The sequence below is a fragment of the Pogoniulus pusillus genome, chromosome 4, assembly GCF_015220805.1.
Source record: "Pogoniulus pusillus isolate bPogPus1 chromosome 4, bPogPus1.pri, whole genome shotgun sequence".
NCBI classification, from domain to species: Eukaryota; Metazoa; Chordata; class Aves; order Piciformes; family Lybiidae; genus Pogoniulus; species Pogoniulus pusillus.
In genome coordinates, this window is record NC_087267.1 from 4,076,353 (window position 1) to 4,093,214 (window position 16,862).

General features: G+C 43.6%; 1 protein-coding gene and 1 long non-coding RNA gene across 20 annotated transcripts in view; both read left to right on the forward strand.

Moving 5' to 3' along the window:
• LOC135174653 (uncharacterized) overlaps nt 1–8,069 on the forward strand; it is a 46,252-nt gene extending 38,183 nt beyond the window's left edge. For both annotated transcript variants that reach the window (XR_010302048.1, XR_010302047.1), the window contains one exon: nt 7,726–8,069. This is a non-coding gene — a long non-coding RNA (uncharacterized LOC135174653). The remainder of the gene's footprint in view (nt 1–7,725) is intronic.
• A 6,844-nt stretch (nt 8,070–14,913) lies between these two features.
• CADPS2 (calcium dependent secretion activator 2) overlaps nt 14,914–16,862 on the forward strand; it is a 315,634-nt gene continuing 313,685 nt past the window's right edge. For 7 of the 18 annotated variants that reach the window (XM_064142016.1, XM_064142017.1, XM_064142022.1 and 4 more), the window contains exon 1: nt 14,918–15,355. In XM_064142016.1, the coding sequence (XP_063998086.1) occupies nt 15,032–15,355 (324 nt within the window). In that variant the 5' untranslated portion in view covers nt 14,918–15,031. Of the gene's footprint in view, nt 15,356–16,862 lie in introns of all 18 variants that reach the window. The other 11 variants (XM_064142018.1, XM_064142020.1, XM_064142025.1 and 8 more) reach the window with 5 other exon arrangements.

Genomic DNA, 16,862 nt, shown 5'->3' on the forward strand with positions numbered 1-16,862 from the left:
ACGTGATGTGCATTCCCATAGGCAGTAAGGTCAGCTGCAAACTTCACTCTGTTGCTTCAACTGCAGAGAAAATAGCTTCAAAATTACCTTCTGTTAAAGTAAACAGCAGATTATGTAATGAAAATGGAAAAAAAACCCAACGTAACCTTAAACAATAATCCCATCAAAGCAAAGCACATTTATTTCCTTGGAGAACAGAGGAAGAAAAGAATGAACCACATGTAGTTTGGGTCGTTTAAAGAACTACTGCCAAGAAACTGGGCGAACTTGGCTGTGACTCACATTTTTCTCTTAACATCTCCTAGTGAAAAAAACAACATTTGTGACAAACCTTGTCTTCTTAGCAATAGCACATCGCATAACTGCTTGACTCTTTGGGCCTGTCTTATTCCTGAACCAAGAATCTTCAAGCTTCCAGGGAAGATTATGGCTGTTTTCTTTCAGAACTGAATTTGCATGGAAACTTTTCAAGAAACAAACCAAACCCCTGAAAATGCACGAAGCAGATCTTTAGCTATCATCACAAAAGAAAAAAAAATCTTCAAATAACACAGGTCCTTCTTCTTTACATGCAAATATTTATCTGATATGCTGTGGAGTATTTTACAAAAGCTGTTTAGATCTTGTTGAATCATAGAATCAACCAGGTTGGAAGAGATCTCCAAGATCAGAAATGCAAGGATTTACACTTGCACTCTTACCAGAATTTACTGGAATTCAGTTGGACATTTTGAATGAGCTATATAGAATCATAGAATCAACCAGGTTGGAAGAGACCTCCAAGATCATCCAGTGCAACCTATCAACCAGCCCTAGTCAGTCAACTAGATCATGGCACTAAGTGCCTCATCCAGGCTTTTCTTGAACACCTCCAGGGATGGTGAGTCCACCACCTCCCTGGGCAGCCCATTCCAATGCCAATCACTCTCTCTGGCAACAACTTCCTCCTAGCATCCAGTCTGTACTTCCCCTGGCACAGCTTGAGACTGTCCCCCCTTGTTCTGTTGCTGGTTGCCTGGGAGAAGAGGCCACCCCCCACCTGGCTACAGCCTCCCTTCAGGTAGTTGTAGACAGCAACGAGGTCACCCCTGAGCCTCCTCTACTCCAGGCTAAACACCCCCAGCTCCCTCAGCCTCTCCTCATAGGGTTTGTGCTCCAGGCCCCTCACCAGCTTTGTCGCCCTTCTCTGGACATGTTCCAACACCTCAACATCTCTCTTGAATTGAGGAGTCCAGAACTGGACACAGCACTCAAGGTGTGGCCTGACCAGTGCTGAGTACAGGGAGAGAATAACCTCCCTTGTCATACTGGCCACACTATTCCTGATCCAGGCCAGGTTGCCATTGGCTCTCTTGGCCACCTGGGCACACTGCTGCCTCGTCTGCAGCCTACTGAATATAGATCTATTCCTTCAAATAATTTTTTTTTTTTTTAAAGTGTTCCTTTAAACCTCTGTTGTAATCAGCCTTCAGATAAAATTCCCAGATGGTAGTTTCATTCTAGACAATCTGCTCTCTCGAGTGCCTCTCTTTGTAAAGCCCAATGAACATCAAGTGCATTTATTACTCTCTGATGCAACTCCTAGCACAAGGTAAGTTTACTTCTCCTCTAATAGTATATAAAATACTTTGCACTGTAATGATTGATGCAGTGATTGAAAAATTGCTGTTAAGCAGAGGAAAATAATGTCATTGAGGAACAAAGCCAAGCCTGCTGACAACAGCACGTGAACTCTAATGAATAAGCTGATGAATGAGCACAATAAGTTTTGCTCAAGTGTGTTCTCTAAGTGGCTATTCAGTAAATCTGCTTTTCATTGTATTTTTCCCTTACATGGATAAAGTCCACTCAAATTACTTCTCAGCTGGGGTGTCAGGTGAAATGTACAGAAACATACCAAGATCAGCTTCCAGTGCCCATTCTGGCTCTGTGTTGTGCTCAGCAGTTCCTTTATGCACACTAAACACCCGAGTCTCTCAGCACTAGCAATGCTTTAACACTTAGGATCTATGACATTGAAAGAGGTAGAAGAGATGGAACAATGACATTTTTACACTTCAGCATAAACCAGGTTTTGCTCTGCTGAGGAGTGATTCCCTTGGACTCTTGTAGCCTTTGTCTCAGGAGAGTCCTGCTCTAGACTCCCAGGCCCACACTGCACCTGATGAAAACTCCACTACACTGAATCTGCTAAAGATACATTCAAGTTCTTTACCCCAATCATTGCACAAAATCTGCCCATCAAGTGCTCTGCAAATCCTGTGCTGGAATATTTTGACTCAGGAGTAAGATGTAGCCCTTGTGTCAGCAAAGGCTTACATGTCATTACACACATACTATGAAAATCACTGTTGTAATCTTAAGCATGTTTTCCACAACTGATTCAGCACCGACATTTGCTCTCCATTGTCACAGTATTGGGTAGCCTGGATGTTTTTTGGCTGTTCCTTGTGAACTCATAATAGTCTTCATCACTTCAAACAGAGATGGGACAATTCTGCATGGAAACACCAATGTACATCTTGTCAGAAAACAAGGTCCCCATTCTGAACAATCAGGAAAGACTGTCGATATGAAACTGCAACTGTAGGTCTAGTCACTTTGAGATGGGATTATTCTTTACAACACTGTGCTCTGGGCCTGAAGATCTCACGTGGCAATAGATACAAAAGCAAAAAACAAAACAAACAAATAACTTTGGAAATGGAGATTCCTTTGCTCTGCTAATAGTTTGCAACAGGAGCAACTTCCTCAGTCTCAGCAAGCCCTGGCTGCTAAGGTCACAGGAACAAGCAGACCAGCAGTCAACTCAGCAGGAAGGGCTTAAATCAGAGTGGAAGAAGTTTAGCTCAAAGCTGCATCCATATTTGTTGTTCCCTTCAGTACCTGAAAGCTTAATTGCCTCATCATCCTCATTATCCAGCCACAGTGCCTGACAAACACACCACAAATACTCAGGTATGAAGGTACGAGGGAAAGGAGAGAAGACTCAGGGCTGCTCACCCTGTCGTAGTACCCAGAAGTCCTCTGGCCAGAGTGCCCCTTGGAGATGACAGTGATTTTCCATCCATCTGGAAGGAGTGCCTCTTGGAAAACATTTTCAGGAATCTGACCCACTGCTGTCACATAGGAGACCACAGATGACCTTGCAGAGAAAGCATTGTGATAGAGTGTGATGGTAGCTTAAGCTGAAAAAAAGGGAGAAGGCCTATGCTTAAGCCACAGAGAGCAATTCTCCATTGCAGAGTTTTACTTGCAGAGATAGAAAAGGTACATCAGAAATGCAATAAGATAAGTACATTCCAGAAACAGTTTACTTTCTTCCTTTTCTTTTTTTGAATTTTATTTTAATGATGGGCTATATATATAAAAGGCAAACCAAGAATTCTGCACATCAAGATCATATGGATGAGTTCATGAGTTCCTCTTCTTTTTAATAGTCCTTCTTGGTTTTGAATTATCTAAGAAGTTTCATATAGTGGAAAAGACAAAGCCCACAGGGCATTTTGGTACTGCTGCATGCATACAGCTTTTACCCTGAATTCATGCTTGGCACATTTCATCTTTGTAGAAATAATGTGAGCACTTTGCTTTGTTGATGTAGTACACCACCTAATGTATCAAATGAATGAGGTATCAGGTGGCATTATAATAACACAGCATATCAGCAGAGTTAGCTGTCTCTAAAATCAGGTCTTGCATCATTACACCAGAGAGCAATCAGAATGCTGCTTGAAAGATGGCACTATAGGAAGAAAGAAGAATTCCAAAGTGTGTTTAAGAAGAATTCACAGGATTAAAGCAAAACAAAATACATTGTCAGTTTACTGGCCTTCCATGACAGTCAGCAACTGTTACATAATGTAAAGTTCTACCCATAAATTTATACACAGCCTCTTGAAACTAATCACCGTCCCTGGGGGTGTTCAAGAAAAGACTGGATGAGGCACTTAGTGCTATGGTCTGGTTGACTGGACAGGGCTGGGTGCTAGGTTGGACTGGATGATCTTGGAGGTCTCTTCCAACCTGGTTCATTCTGTGATTCTGTAGCATTTCATGAATAATCTGGCATACAATATATTTGCTTTATATAGGCATAGTTTTAGACTCTGATTTATATAAGCTCCATTGAAGTATCATATCATTCCCTCTTTTCCCCCTTGATTATCAGTTCCTCCTTGATACCAGTTGAAGTCTCAGGGATCAAATTACATGCAGAGAGGTGTTATCATATGATCCTGTACCACTAAGAATGATAATTTACTCTTTGCTTAACAGCTGAAGTGGTATGTTGGCTGCAAGAACCTTCTTTTCCAGTTCAATTAATGTTCATATATTTTTGCAAGTTATTTCTAGATCGAGTTATTCCTCTATTAATTTCCTCTTCATAACACAGCTCGGGTGCAATGCCAACACTAAGCGTTCTCCCTCTCTTTCAGTCATGGACAATTTATTTACCTAGATTTTTTGCCTTTTTGCCTACAACATGGTGCTGCACCAAATCCATCTTCTCTTTCTTGTTTTCTTTCTGTATTAGGTAGTTCATATATTGTGTCTTCCCTGATTCTTTTTTTCCAGAAGATAGACTCAAGCCATGTATAAATAACTCCAGAAGTAAATACGTAACTGAAATATTGAGAGCCAGAGATTTATCAGATGATCAGCTGCTCTTGTCACCTCACCCCTTCAGAGAAATGAGCAGGGAGGAAACATACAAGCAAAGCTGAATGATTGCTGCAGGCAGAATACCCAGTGTGACAAAGTCTTTGGGGCATTATGGCCTTTGATCTGAAACACACATGGAACTGCAGGGACCTCATCAGAGCATCAGAGGGGACAACCTTTTTCCTCTTTGATGGTCTTTTCTCTCCTCCTGTTTGGCAATTTAGCTGGTTTGGGCTGGAAGCCACAGTACCACCACCATACCACCCTGGCTATGCACAACTCCAGCCATGAGATGTGGAGGAAGGTTGCAAAACTCAGTTGTGAAAGCAAGCTCCTAACAACTCATATTCCATGCAAATCTGAAACTACCTTTTAGCTAGTTTAATAATTTTCAGGCTTGAACAAAGATGCTGTTGACTAATATTTTAATACATGTAAATTAACATATTGGGAGTGTCTGGAAACTAACATTTGCAATATGCCTGCCAAAGTAATTGTTCCCAACATTCAGTTTATAACAAGAGCTCTAAGCTACAATTGCCATGTGTTTTTTAGTTTTCAAAGCAAATTTCTCCAGTCAGGTTTAAGATACAGCACCATCTTATGGATATTTTTGTATATGTTAACAAGTGCAACTGTTTCTGTGCTGGCAAAAATGTTTCTTTGCCAATAAAACATAGCAAGGCAGAATTATCCATCACTGTGCTTTCTCTATCAGCAAGTCAGAATGAGCTCTGGGGATATGGAGTTGACACAGTTCTGACACACTTGCTTTTGCACATTTTCCATTTAAACACCAAGTCACCAACCAGGACACTGAGTATTCCTAGCCTCCCAGTATCACAGCTTCCAATAAGTACTGGAATTTCATGCAAGAGATCTCAAAACACTTGAATTTTATTTCTTAATCAGGATATTAAAAAATACTTTGAAATCTCATTTTATTTCTGTTTTGGTTTCTGGGCCATTGAGATGAGGTAGAGTTCATATTGTCAAGAGTTTCTCTGAAACTTTAACACTGACTATATTTTTTCATTGGTTTTTTTGTGTCATGGTATAAGTTCATTCCTATTTCAATGGTTCCAGAAGCTCCAAAAGAAAAATACAACAAAAGGCAAATAGAAAACAAAGCAGAGGTGATTGGTGGTAACCAGCAATGGCTTCACCAAGGGCAAATCATGCCTGACACATTTAGTGGCTTTTCATGATGAAGTCACAGCAACAGTGGACAGGGGAAGGACAACTGACATCATCTACCTGGACCTGAGCAAGGCATTTGAGTCTGTTCCACATGACATCCTGGTCACCAAACTGGAAGAACACAGACTGGATGTGTGGAGCACTGCTGGGTAAGGAATTGGCTGGATGGTCACACAGAGAGATTGGTGATCAAGGGCACAATGTCCACCTGAAGACCAGTGCCAAGTGGTGTTCCTCAAGGTCAGTTCTGGGACCTGTGTTGTTTACCATCTTTGTCAGTGACATGGACAGAGGAATCGAGTGCACCCTCAGCAAGTCTGCAGATGACACCAAGCTGTGTGGCACAGTCAACTTGCTAGAGGGCAGGGATGCCATCCACAGGGACCTGGACAGGCTAGAGAGGTGGGCCCAGGCCAACTGGATGAAACTGAACAAGGCCAAGTGTAAAGTCCTGCACCTGGGTCGGCGCAATCCAAAGCACAGATACAGGCTGGGTGGTGAATGGGTGAGAGCAGCCTTGAGGAAAAGGACCTGGGAGTCTGGGTTGATGAAAAGCTCAACATGAGCTGGCAGTGTGCACAGGCAGCCCAGACAGTTTTGGAGCCACCAACACAAGAAGGTCATTGAACTGTTGGAGCTAGTCCACAGGAGGGCCACAAAGATGCTCAGAGGGCTGCAGCAGCTCTGCTATGAGGACAGGCTACAAGAGTTGGGGATCTTCATCCTGGAGAAGAGAAGGCTTCAAGGAGACCTTCTAGTGGCCTTCCAGTGTCTGAAGGGGGCCTACAGGAAGGCTGGGGAGGGACTATTTACAAGGTCTTGTAATGACAGGGCAAGGGGTAATGGGTTTAAACTGGAAGAGGGGAGATTCAAACTAGATGTTAAGAAAGGATTCTTTGCAGTGAGGGTGGTGAGACACTGGAACAGGCCTAAAAATAACCCTCTCCAGAAAGACTATAAGAAGGTCTTCTAAAGGTTCTACTAACAAAACTTCTCTTCTCCATGGTTTAAAAATTACTGTGTTCTGATATATGCAACTAGCAACTTCATACAAATGCCAGGCAGAGTTGAGGAGCCTGTGGAAAATGAATGAAAAAAGCCCACTGAAGTGAAAAACAAAAAAAAAAAAAGGCTTATTTCTGTCATCAGTGGACTTTGAATTGAGTCCTAACTTAGCAGGATTTACATTCAAACCATGGACAACCAGCTTCAATCAGAAGGCTTTTCAAAGGCGTATAATCACAATGATAAACTTTCTGTCCTTCCCAGTGAGCAGTCTCTGAGTATGCTTGGTACAGCTGCCCCTATCTTTATGCACTGTAATATTTTCCTGTACTTAAGTACATAAGCTGCTTGCAAGGAATTCCATAGAAGAAAATATATCCAATTCAATCTTATACATAGGCATCTGAGCAGATTTTGACTGTCCAAGTACTCAACAGGCAGACTTCAACTGTGACAGCAGGGATTGTTTTTGATTTGACCATATGCTGTGAAAGCTCTGCCAACGTGTTCATACACTCCATCACAAAACAGAAAGCTATCATCTATCACTCCATAACACTTTGAACCAAGCTGATTTACTTACATATGTAGGAAGACCTGGTTGTAACCTCAAGGTTCTCTTGTTGGCATTTCAGACTTTTGAAGACCATACTTGCAGAATAGTTTGATTAAACAGCTAATCTTGGTTTGCCACCTAGGAATACTTTCTCTATAAGAATCATTTAGGATATGAGTGAATTACTCTCTGTACCATTTATTTACTTATCCAGAATGTGAAATGGAAGACATTGACTCTGAGTGTATATCTTGATGTTAGGGCATCGATGCTTAAAGTTAATCTGTTTCCTTTTCCAGCAGGTTGATTCTCCACTCATCAGTCAGTACAGTGCAGAACAGGATCACATTAAGTGACAACTGGAATGGAATGGAAGATATGCAAATGATATTGTTTATCCACCTGGACTCCAGCATACATCTTAAAATCAAAAGAGGATCTCCTGGAACTATGCAAGTAGTCATTCATTTCACCATTCAGGTGAAATACAGGCTCAGTTCTTGGTAAAGGTTCACATAAACTGGATTTTTTTTTTGGTTAATTAATCACTTATGTACACAGACAAGAATCTGAGTTCACACGTGAAACGGAATTAACATGACAATAATGACCTCAAAACATTTTTAAAGTGGTTGGTACAAAACTGCAGGCTTGTGTGGGAAGAGTATGATGAAGTGGAAAGGCTGAGCCCCTGCTGCATCCATTTTGTTTTTCTCCCCACCTCAGCTCTACTCCTCTCGTGATCACAGAGCTGTTCACACTGCCAACAGCGCTATGCAAAATCCCTGCTTTAACTGGAGAGTGATGCCACATTTCTAACACAAGCAGAATGACATCAGTGGGTGCTCAGAGCACAGCGTTAGGAGAAAAAGAGGCTCTGCCACTGGAAGGATTAGAAGGATCATTGTGTGATCTTAACATACTCTGTCTGCTCAGCATGATGTGGTAAAGTCTGGCTTACATTTGAGAGTGATGCTTCAGGAAAAGTTAACTTCAAGTGGGAAGAAACAGGAATAATCAGAGTTTGCACCATTCCCTATGTAGAAAGACTGAGGAATCATGTAGCCTACAGAAAGGTGAGCAGATGGGAAATAATTCCCTTTTTATACAAAACCCTTTTATAAGGAGCAAGGGAACTAACTTTTCTCTATGTTCACTGCTGACAGATAAGACTGATAGGTTTAAATTGCTCAGGGACATAGTGTTGATTTTTGTGACTCTGAGCTTATCACTGCCAAGAGGCTGAAAACTTCTTCTCTTGATCTTCCTTGCCTCTCCCAGCCACTGTTCCTTTTGATTCCTGTCTGACTCTCTGCAGAACTGGGACCAAGTGCAAAGGCAATGCTGAAGGGAGAAGAAGAATGAGACAGCTCCTTTGCTCCATGCCCTAAAGCACCTCTGGAGCACACCTCGTAAAAAGAGGGATGGGGTCTGGATCAGTGCATGCCTGACCTCTGCTTGCTTCCCAAGAAACAAACACTATGCCCATTCTCCACACTCTAGTATCAAGTGAAGAACCAGATGAGAGCCCCTTTGCAAGCATCTTTCTTCTTCTGCATATAAAGATGAACATCACAGGTTTTTTTCCACATAAGCTCCTTTTGCGCCCAGATAGATTTCACTCAGGGTCTTTCCCTTCAACACAGGGAAAGTTCTTAAGGTCTGCCCTTGACTCAACTGAGCAGAACAGATGCCATAGGAAAGCGGTTTTGTCCTCCTGTGTGCCCAGGAACTGAGAAAACAGTGCAGGGTAGGCTGGGACAGGATTTAGGATCTTTTGAGCAACACCGACAGGGGCTAGGGTGCATGCTCCCACGCATGGCACAAGATTCTAGAACGAGAGGCTCAGAGTAACATTAAGCTTTCTGAATTCAAAGAGTTCAGTGTTGCAAACGTTTGCCTAGGGAGATGAAATGCTAGAAAGTCCTGAGATTAGATAGCATCAATCACAAATTAGTTAGGTGCAGCAGGTCTTATCTGGGAGCAGAAGTACAATTCCAGTAACTTCTTAAGACCTTTTCCAAGCTTATTTTCTATTATTGTTTATAGACCTAAAGAGGTCTTAAGCAAGCACATTCCTCTGGAGACGTGACAGGATTCACTGGAACTCACTACCAGTGCAGCATCTGTATCATGCCCAAAAAGATAGTGTTTCCCACTACATTGCTCACAGGGCTCCACACCACTCACGTCAGCAACTTTTGTGTCATCTGGGCTTGCTAGGAAACCAGGTGCTTTTTAAAAGCAGTAACAATCCCTAGTAAATAACACTACCTGTGCGTTGATCATAACCACCACATCAAAGTATCCATGCACTGTGGCTAAACGACAGCTACTTTATGTCTGTGGTTTATGGCTCTCTACATTTCTTGACTTGCTATTTCAGAAGTTCATTAGCCTATAACATGACTAATTTTAAGATTCCCACTGGCATTATTCAGCTAATAGGACAATAGACCCTGTGATGTGTATGGTCCTAACATCCTTTGCCAACACACACAAGTTGCAGGGTAGAGAGCCTTCTTCTTCTTGTCACAAATATCCTTTTAAGAAAAATAGGTTTAGATATTTCTTAAGAATTTTAAAGGATACACTCATGTAACTTTCAACTCTACACTCAAAAATCAGACTGCCTTAGCTACTCGAGCTTCAGGGGTGCTGAACACAGCATCACAGACACAAGGCTACTCTGAATCAAATTAATTATGAAATCTCCTTCTTTTTTTTAAATAGCTCTTGGTACTAACTGATGTGACATAAATTTTAATCTGACCCATTAATAATAATCTCATTACATTGATGCTGCACAGCTGCAGCATCTCTAAAATGTTAGAGTAGGACATATGATTAGGATTTTCTCATATATTCACATACATTTACATACATATGTATGAACTAACTCTGAATTACAAAACTGGGAACTATGCATGGAAATACTTGGATCTGACAGGTTGTTGTTTTGTTTGTTTGTTTGTTTTCTATATATGAAGTGGATATTAACATTACTTACCGTGGTCATCTGCCCCTCTGGACTCACCTGAGGAGAGGGCTGGAAAAGCTAGTTAAGAATTAATCTTGTGGATGCTCTTTATTACTGCCTATGCTCTTATTTGAGACCTATCCAGCTCATGAACACTGCCATTCAGTTTTGGCACAGCAAAATAAAATATCAGCACAAGTTTTTCTCCACAAGTTCATGATATACAAAGAAAGATGGTCACAGTGGCGAGGGCATAAAGGAAAGGCAGCACTTCACCCACCACACAGTGTTGCCTGGGACAGTATATTCCCATAACAGAGCAGCCTAGATACATAAATGCCATGTCTAGCTTCAGCTATGATTTACTTACAAATAACATAAGGTGAGATTCTTCCTTACTTGCACGATTTGTCAGTCCAAAGCGTTAGGGGAAAATTGTACAAGAAACATCTAAATGGACAATACACTTCATGGAGCTAAAACTCATTCCTGTGAACTACTGAGCTACCAAATAATAATGAATTTTATGAACAAATGACAATTTATAAGTGAATTACAAGGCAATGATTCTTTAACAGGAAACATTTACTGACAATAAATATATTCTTATACACATTATTTTTAGTCACATATTTCTCAAGTAAAGGATTCAAAACCATAGCTAAAATCTTTATCTGCATTTTGAAATCCTGAAAATCTTAGATCAGTTCAGAACTGTATTTTCCACAACTATTTTTTCTGCTCTTTTTATCCCCTAAATAGAAGGCTTTATTGACAAAATCCTCGTTGCACTGACATATGAAAAAAAGAGCAATTCAGTTCTTAATGCCATTTTGTTAAAATAAAGATGCTCTCCAACTAAATTAGGCAAAATTTGACATCTAGATAGAAAAAAACTGCTCTTGAATGAGTGCAGTTGTAAATAAATCTGTACTGAGGTTGGACAAAGTCAAGCAAAAGTACAAATCAAATGCAGTTGGTTAGAAGAAGAACTAATGAATTACTTTTCATTGCTGTGAATGGATTTTTATGTGCTTATAGGCATTTGAATATAATATTCCACATTGACATTTGTGTACTTAACCATCTGAGCAACATCTGAGCACAAGCATCTGAAGGGAGGTTGTAGCCACGTAGGGGTTGGTCTCTTCTCCCAGGAGGCCAGCAACAGAACAAGGGGACACAGTCTCAAGCTGTGCTGGGGGAGGTATAGGCTGGATGTTAGGAGGAAGTTGTTGGCAGAGAGAGTGATTGGCATTGGAATGGGCTGCCCAGGGAGGTGGTGGAGTCACCATCCCTGGAGGTGTTCAAGCAAAGCCTGGCTGAGGCACTTAGTGCCATGGTCTAGTTAATTGGATAGGGCTGGATGATCTTGGAGGTCTCTTCCAACCTGGTTGATTCTATGATTCTATGAATTCAGGGACAAGCTCTGATTGATCCTTATGAGGCTGATACCACCAGGGTTTGATGGTATCATTATCAGTAAAGCATACAAGAGGAACTCAGGAAGGGTGGCTTTTGTGCTCTGCAGAAATGTTTAAAGTATAGAAGAACATACTCTACATTTAAATGCACTCAATGAAAAAATAGCACCAAGAAACAAGAGATACAAATCAAAAACTGCAGTAGTGTTAGAGGAGAGTAGCTTTACAGAATGGAAGCACAGAATATCAAATAAAGTAGCTGCAAAAGGTAAGTGTTCATCATAAGCTGTTAGATATGCTGATATTGTCAATTCATTTTATCAATGCAGTCAATTCCAATATGAGAACATTCTATTATGAGCCTAGTATGATAGAAAAAAAATCTAGATTGTTCTTGATTTTACCTTTTTTCCCCCAAATAAAGAGATACAGTGAAAATAGATGAGGCCTAAGAGTAAAGTATGAGACTTTTGCTGCCTTGCTAGAGGTCCTTTGCATGCAGCTCCAGAGAAGATATTTTAAATTGATGTTTAAGAGATGGAGTAAAGCAAATAACACTCCTAGCTTCAAGAAAGGAAAGAAAAAAGAACTACAGGTTGGCTTGATCCCTAGGAAGGTGACAGAACAAATCCTGAAAAGTCTTTCCAAACATACTGAAAACAAAAAAGTAAGAGAGTACTCAGCATGGAGAAGCCACAGCTGACCAACCTTAAGCTTCTATGACCAGATGACTGGTTTGGTGGATGAAAGCAGTGGATGTTGTTTATTATGACTTCACTCAGGCTTTCAACACTGTCTTTTGTAACATCTTCATAGACAAATCAATGCTGTGCAGGCTAGAAAAGCATGCAGTGTAGTGAGAACTGACTGAACTATCATCTGTCTGAGATCGTTGTGATCAACAGCACAAAGATCAATCAGTCTGTGTTTGTAGCACAGAAACAAAAATGGGGAACCATGGGAATCGAAGAAAGGAGTCAGCTAAATGTGATAAATGATGTGTCTCTGGAGTGCATCCCTGTGTACCCTTAATGCAGAAAGATTGAGGCTAGAAACAGTAAACTGGCATTCTCACCTCGTGTAACATTTGTATAGGAGCACAGCAAACTTAGAACAAAGAACTGAAAATAGTCTGTGCCAAGATAGCCAACACCTCACTGTTACCCATTAAGAATGTTAAAAACAATATTTTACTCAATCATTGTATACCATAACCACAATTTGTAGAATGGCATATAAAAAGACTGCTGCTATAGTAATAAATGGCTTCAGCTTCAACTACTATATCCACTTATTCTCATAGAATCATAGAATCAACCAGGTTGGAAGAGACCTCCAAGATCATCCAGTCCAACCTATCATGCCACTGTTATTTTGTCCATCACTAACTAATATATACAACAACACTTATCTACTACAGGACTAGCACTACTTGCAGTGACACCCTGAGAATACAAGCACTGACACATGACTGGTGATGGTGGTACTCACAAACACTGGCTTTAGAAATTCTTGTACTAAGGAAATATGACCAAAGATGTTCATTAGGTTAGCATTAATACTTCTCCCTGACTGCTTGCCTGCATTTCAGAAAATTTGCCTACTATTAGCAGTTAAATGTTAAGAACATGAGCCAATTGCATAAATAATCCATCTATTTTTATGACTGCTACACTTAGCACCCAAACTTGGCAGAAAGCAGGTGCGTTTGTCAGCGTGACCCTCCCTCAGCGCTCTGCTTCCTTCCCCTGGCACAGATTCAGAAGCAGAACCCAGGCTCTTCATGCTCCATGGTGCCACCTAGTCAGCAGCTGCTGCCCGCAGCAGGAATCATGCCACTTTCGGGAAGCTGGCTTACTCAGGAGGTAACTGCCAGCTTTAGAGATCCTTTCCTAAATCTCCTATGGGAGTACTGGGTACTTCAATATATTGGTAACAGACTGAAGCCTTTCACCTCGCTAAACCCAGCCCAGCTCACACGGTGAGAACTGGGTAGACCAGTGGAGTCTGTTGAGTTTCCATTCAGCGCTCGGAAAACTCAACACTGTGAGTGGGCAGAGGTCTAGAGCTATGTGGGCAGTTGTTTCAAAGCAGCCTACAGGGACACTGCCTTTCTGTGAGCCAGTCCACTCCTTCAGCCTCTGCCCTCCTGACCCGTGGTCCTTCACTGTTCAGTGCTTCCCGTATCTTCCTGGTACCTGTGTCACTGTGAGTGCATAGGGAGCAAGAGAAGCACTTGTTGATCCATGTGGATTCTAAGATGCTTTCCCCCCCAAGGCCACTTTCCCTTAAGGCCCTAACAGGCTCCAGAAATTTATCTTTCACATTGCAAAGCCCTTTTATTTTGGGATATGATAGCGGTGGGCTTCCATACGTTTCTCACAGCCTTAACTGCAGTGATAACCATCGTGAATACGAACTCGGTTGGATCTGTAGATAGCCTGGGACAAGTTCAGAGTGTGAAATAGCTATTTGTGGCAGTGAGCTCTCCAAACAAGTATCCTGCTTAGCAACGCGTGCTTCCGCATCAGCTCTCGGCACTTCGGAGAGGCATGGTTTCTTCGGCTTCTTTTTCTGGGACTGTTCGAGATCCCTCTCGTTTTTTCTGCACACTACATGGCAGAGGATGCCAGTGAGCGCGGTGGCGAGCTGTGCCGCACCGTGCCGAGCGAAGCGAGAGCACAGTCTCCGCTCCCCCGTAGCACGGCGTGCTCCGGAATGTCTGAGCCAGGTGGCGCACGGCGGGCGCGTCCTCCACGCGGCCCCGAACGCCGCTCTGGGCGCAGCCAGGGCAGCTGCTGTCAGCACCTGCAGGGTCCGAGCCGCACAGCGCTGCTGCGCGCAAGCCAACGCTTCCCCGGCCAGCACCTGCGCTCGTCGTTAGGAGCAGGGCAGCCGTGCCGTGACACGGTTGGCTCGGCCCCTCCCGGCCAGGCCACCTGCGGGCCGCTGCTCCCGCCGGGGCGGGCGGAGGTGCAACTGCGGCCCCGCCTCTGCCGGGAGCCGTTCGGACCAATTCCCACGGCAACCCAGGCTCGACCCCTTTCCCAAACCCCGCCTTCACTCTCCGCCCCTCCGCTCCCGCCCGGCGGCCCGCGGCGGTCGGAAACAGTCTGTGTGTAAACTCGACGTGTCCGGAAAGGTGTGCGCTGGTCTCCGCGTCGCTCCGCGCCCGGCAGTGGGGCGCGTCCTCCGACCACCATGCTGGACCCTTCCTCCAGCGAGGAGGAGTCCGATGAGCTGCTGGAAGAGGAGCGGCGGGACGTAATGGTGGCGGCAAGCAGTGATTCCCCGCGCTCGCTGCCGCCGCCGCCCCGGGACGCACGGGGCAGGGAGGCCGGCGCGGCTCGGGCGGCCAGTCCTAGCCCCTCGGTGCTGAGCGAGGGCCAGGAGGAGCAGGAACGACAGCAGCGAGAGGAGCGGGAGAAGCGGCTCCGGCTGCAGCTCTACGTGTTCATCGCGAGGTGCATCGCACACCCCTTCAACGCCAAGCAGCCTACGGACATGGCCCGCCGGCAGCAGAAGGTGAGCCCCCGGCTCGTCGCCCCTACCCTGCCCTCCCGGCCCCACCGCCTGCGCTCGCTCCGCGGCGGCCCATCCCGTGGCTGCCCGCTGGCAAGTGCCGCGGTGCGGTTCGCAACAGGTTGAGGCGGGCGGGGGAGCCGGACCGGGCCACGGCAGGGGGAGAGGACAGCGGCCCCGCGGTCGCAGGCGGTGTGCCGGCAGGGTGCTGTAAAGCGGGGTTCAACGAGGCTTCTCTAAGTCTGTCCGTTTGCCAGGGAATGCAGGGAGAAAGTGTTTTAAGTGTTTAGAGCTGCACTTAAAGTGGCCGTTCGGAGTGCGGGCATGAGGGCTGGCCGGGCCACTTCGCAGTGGAGATGTTTCTGCTGCGCGGCGTTGCGTGAGGGATGGAGTTAAACCTCCCAGAGGTACCTCCTGCAAGTCGCGTTCTGGCCGTTTGTACCCAGCTCCAGCATATGCAACCACAATACGGAGGTGAACGAGAAAACTTTTGTTTCATTAATAATTAAGTGCGGTCTCTCTGTTCAGAGGAAGAATAAGCTCGCGTGTGTGTGATGAGCATGGCCTTCTAGCCAAAGTTCACTGAAATTATTCTCTGCATCTCGTACATCAGAGACAAGCTCTTGAGAGCTGGCAGTTATCTACTAGGTATTTATGCTCTACCAGCGCTCTTTCTCCGTTACTTCTGAGCTACTGAATAGGTAGAATACTTAGTTTTGAAACAAAGTGCGTCATTCCCAGATCACCTCTTAAAAGGTCGTTTTAAAAACATTTCACCTGAAAAAAAAAACCAAAAACAAAGCAAAACCCACTCAAAAAAAATCTTTAAAACAAACAAACCCAAACCAGAACTGAAAAGAAATGCAGACACAACAACAACAGCAAGCAACCCTTCCCCATCACCTTCCAGAAGGACACAAAAAGTGAGAGAGTTCCACTTGGCTTTTTATCATATTGATACTTCCATATCTCAAAGGGTTTGTAAAATCCAGTAGTAAATGTTTTGAGGTGTCTGAATTTATGCCCACTATAGGTAATTTGTGTTTGGTCAATTACCTAACAAGCTAATGTAGCAATAATATTATTTCTGGAAGAACATTTTGGGTTTAATTAGTGGCAGATACTTAAACTGTGAAGCCTATATAAAGATTTCTTGTATGCAGGAAGGCAAAGAAAATACGGCAAAATGAGAATTTTCACTACTCCACTGAGGACTCCCTACCCCAAAACAGTCACTGTAGAAATGATACTTAGATACCTGGAGAGTCATCTAAGTGTGACTTTCCACTGGACAGAGCCAGAGCTGACCCTATGTAGTATTGATACTCTAGATTAAAGCAGAAAGCTTAGAGGTCTGCAGAGTTAAGACACCACAACCCTTTTGTGTGACCTGCTCCAGTGCTGCATTGCCCTCCTCTTGAAATTTTCCTAATCGGCTTCCAGCTTGCACCATGTAGCTATCACCTGCAGAAAACACCAAACATTAAGAAGTTCTTCCTGATTTCAGTCA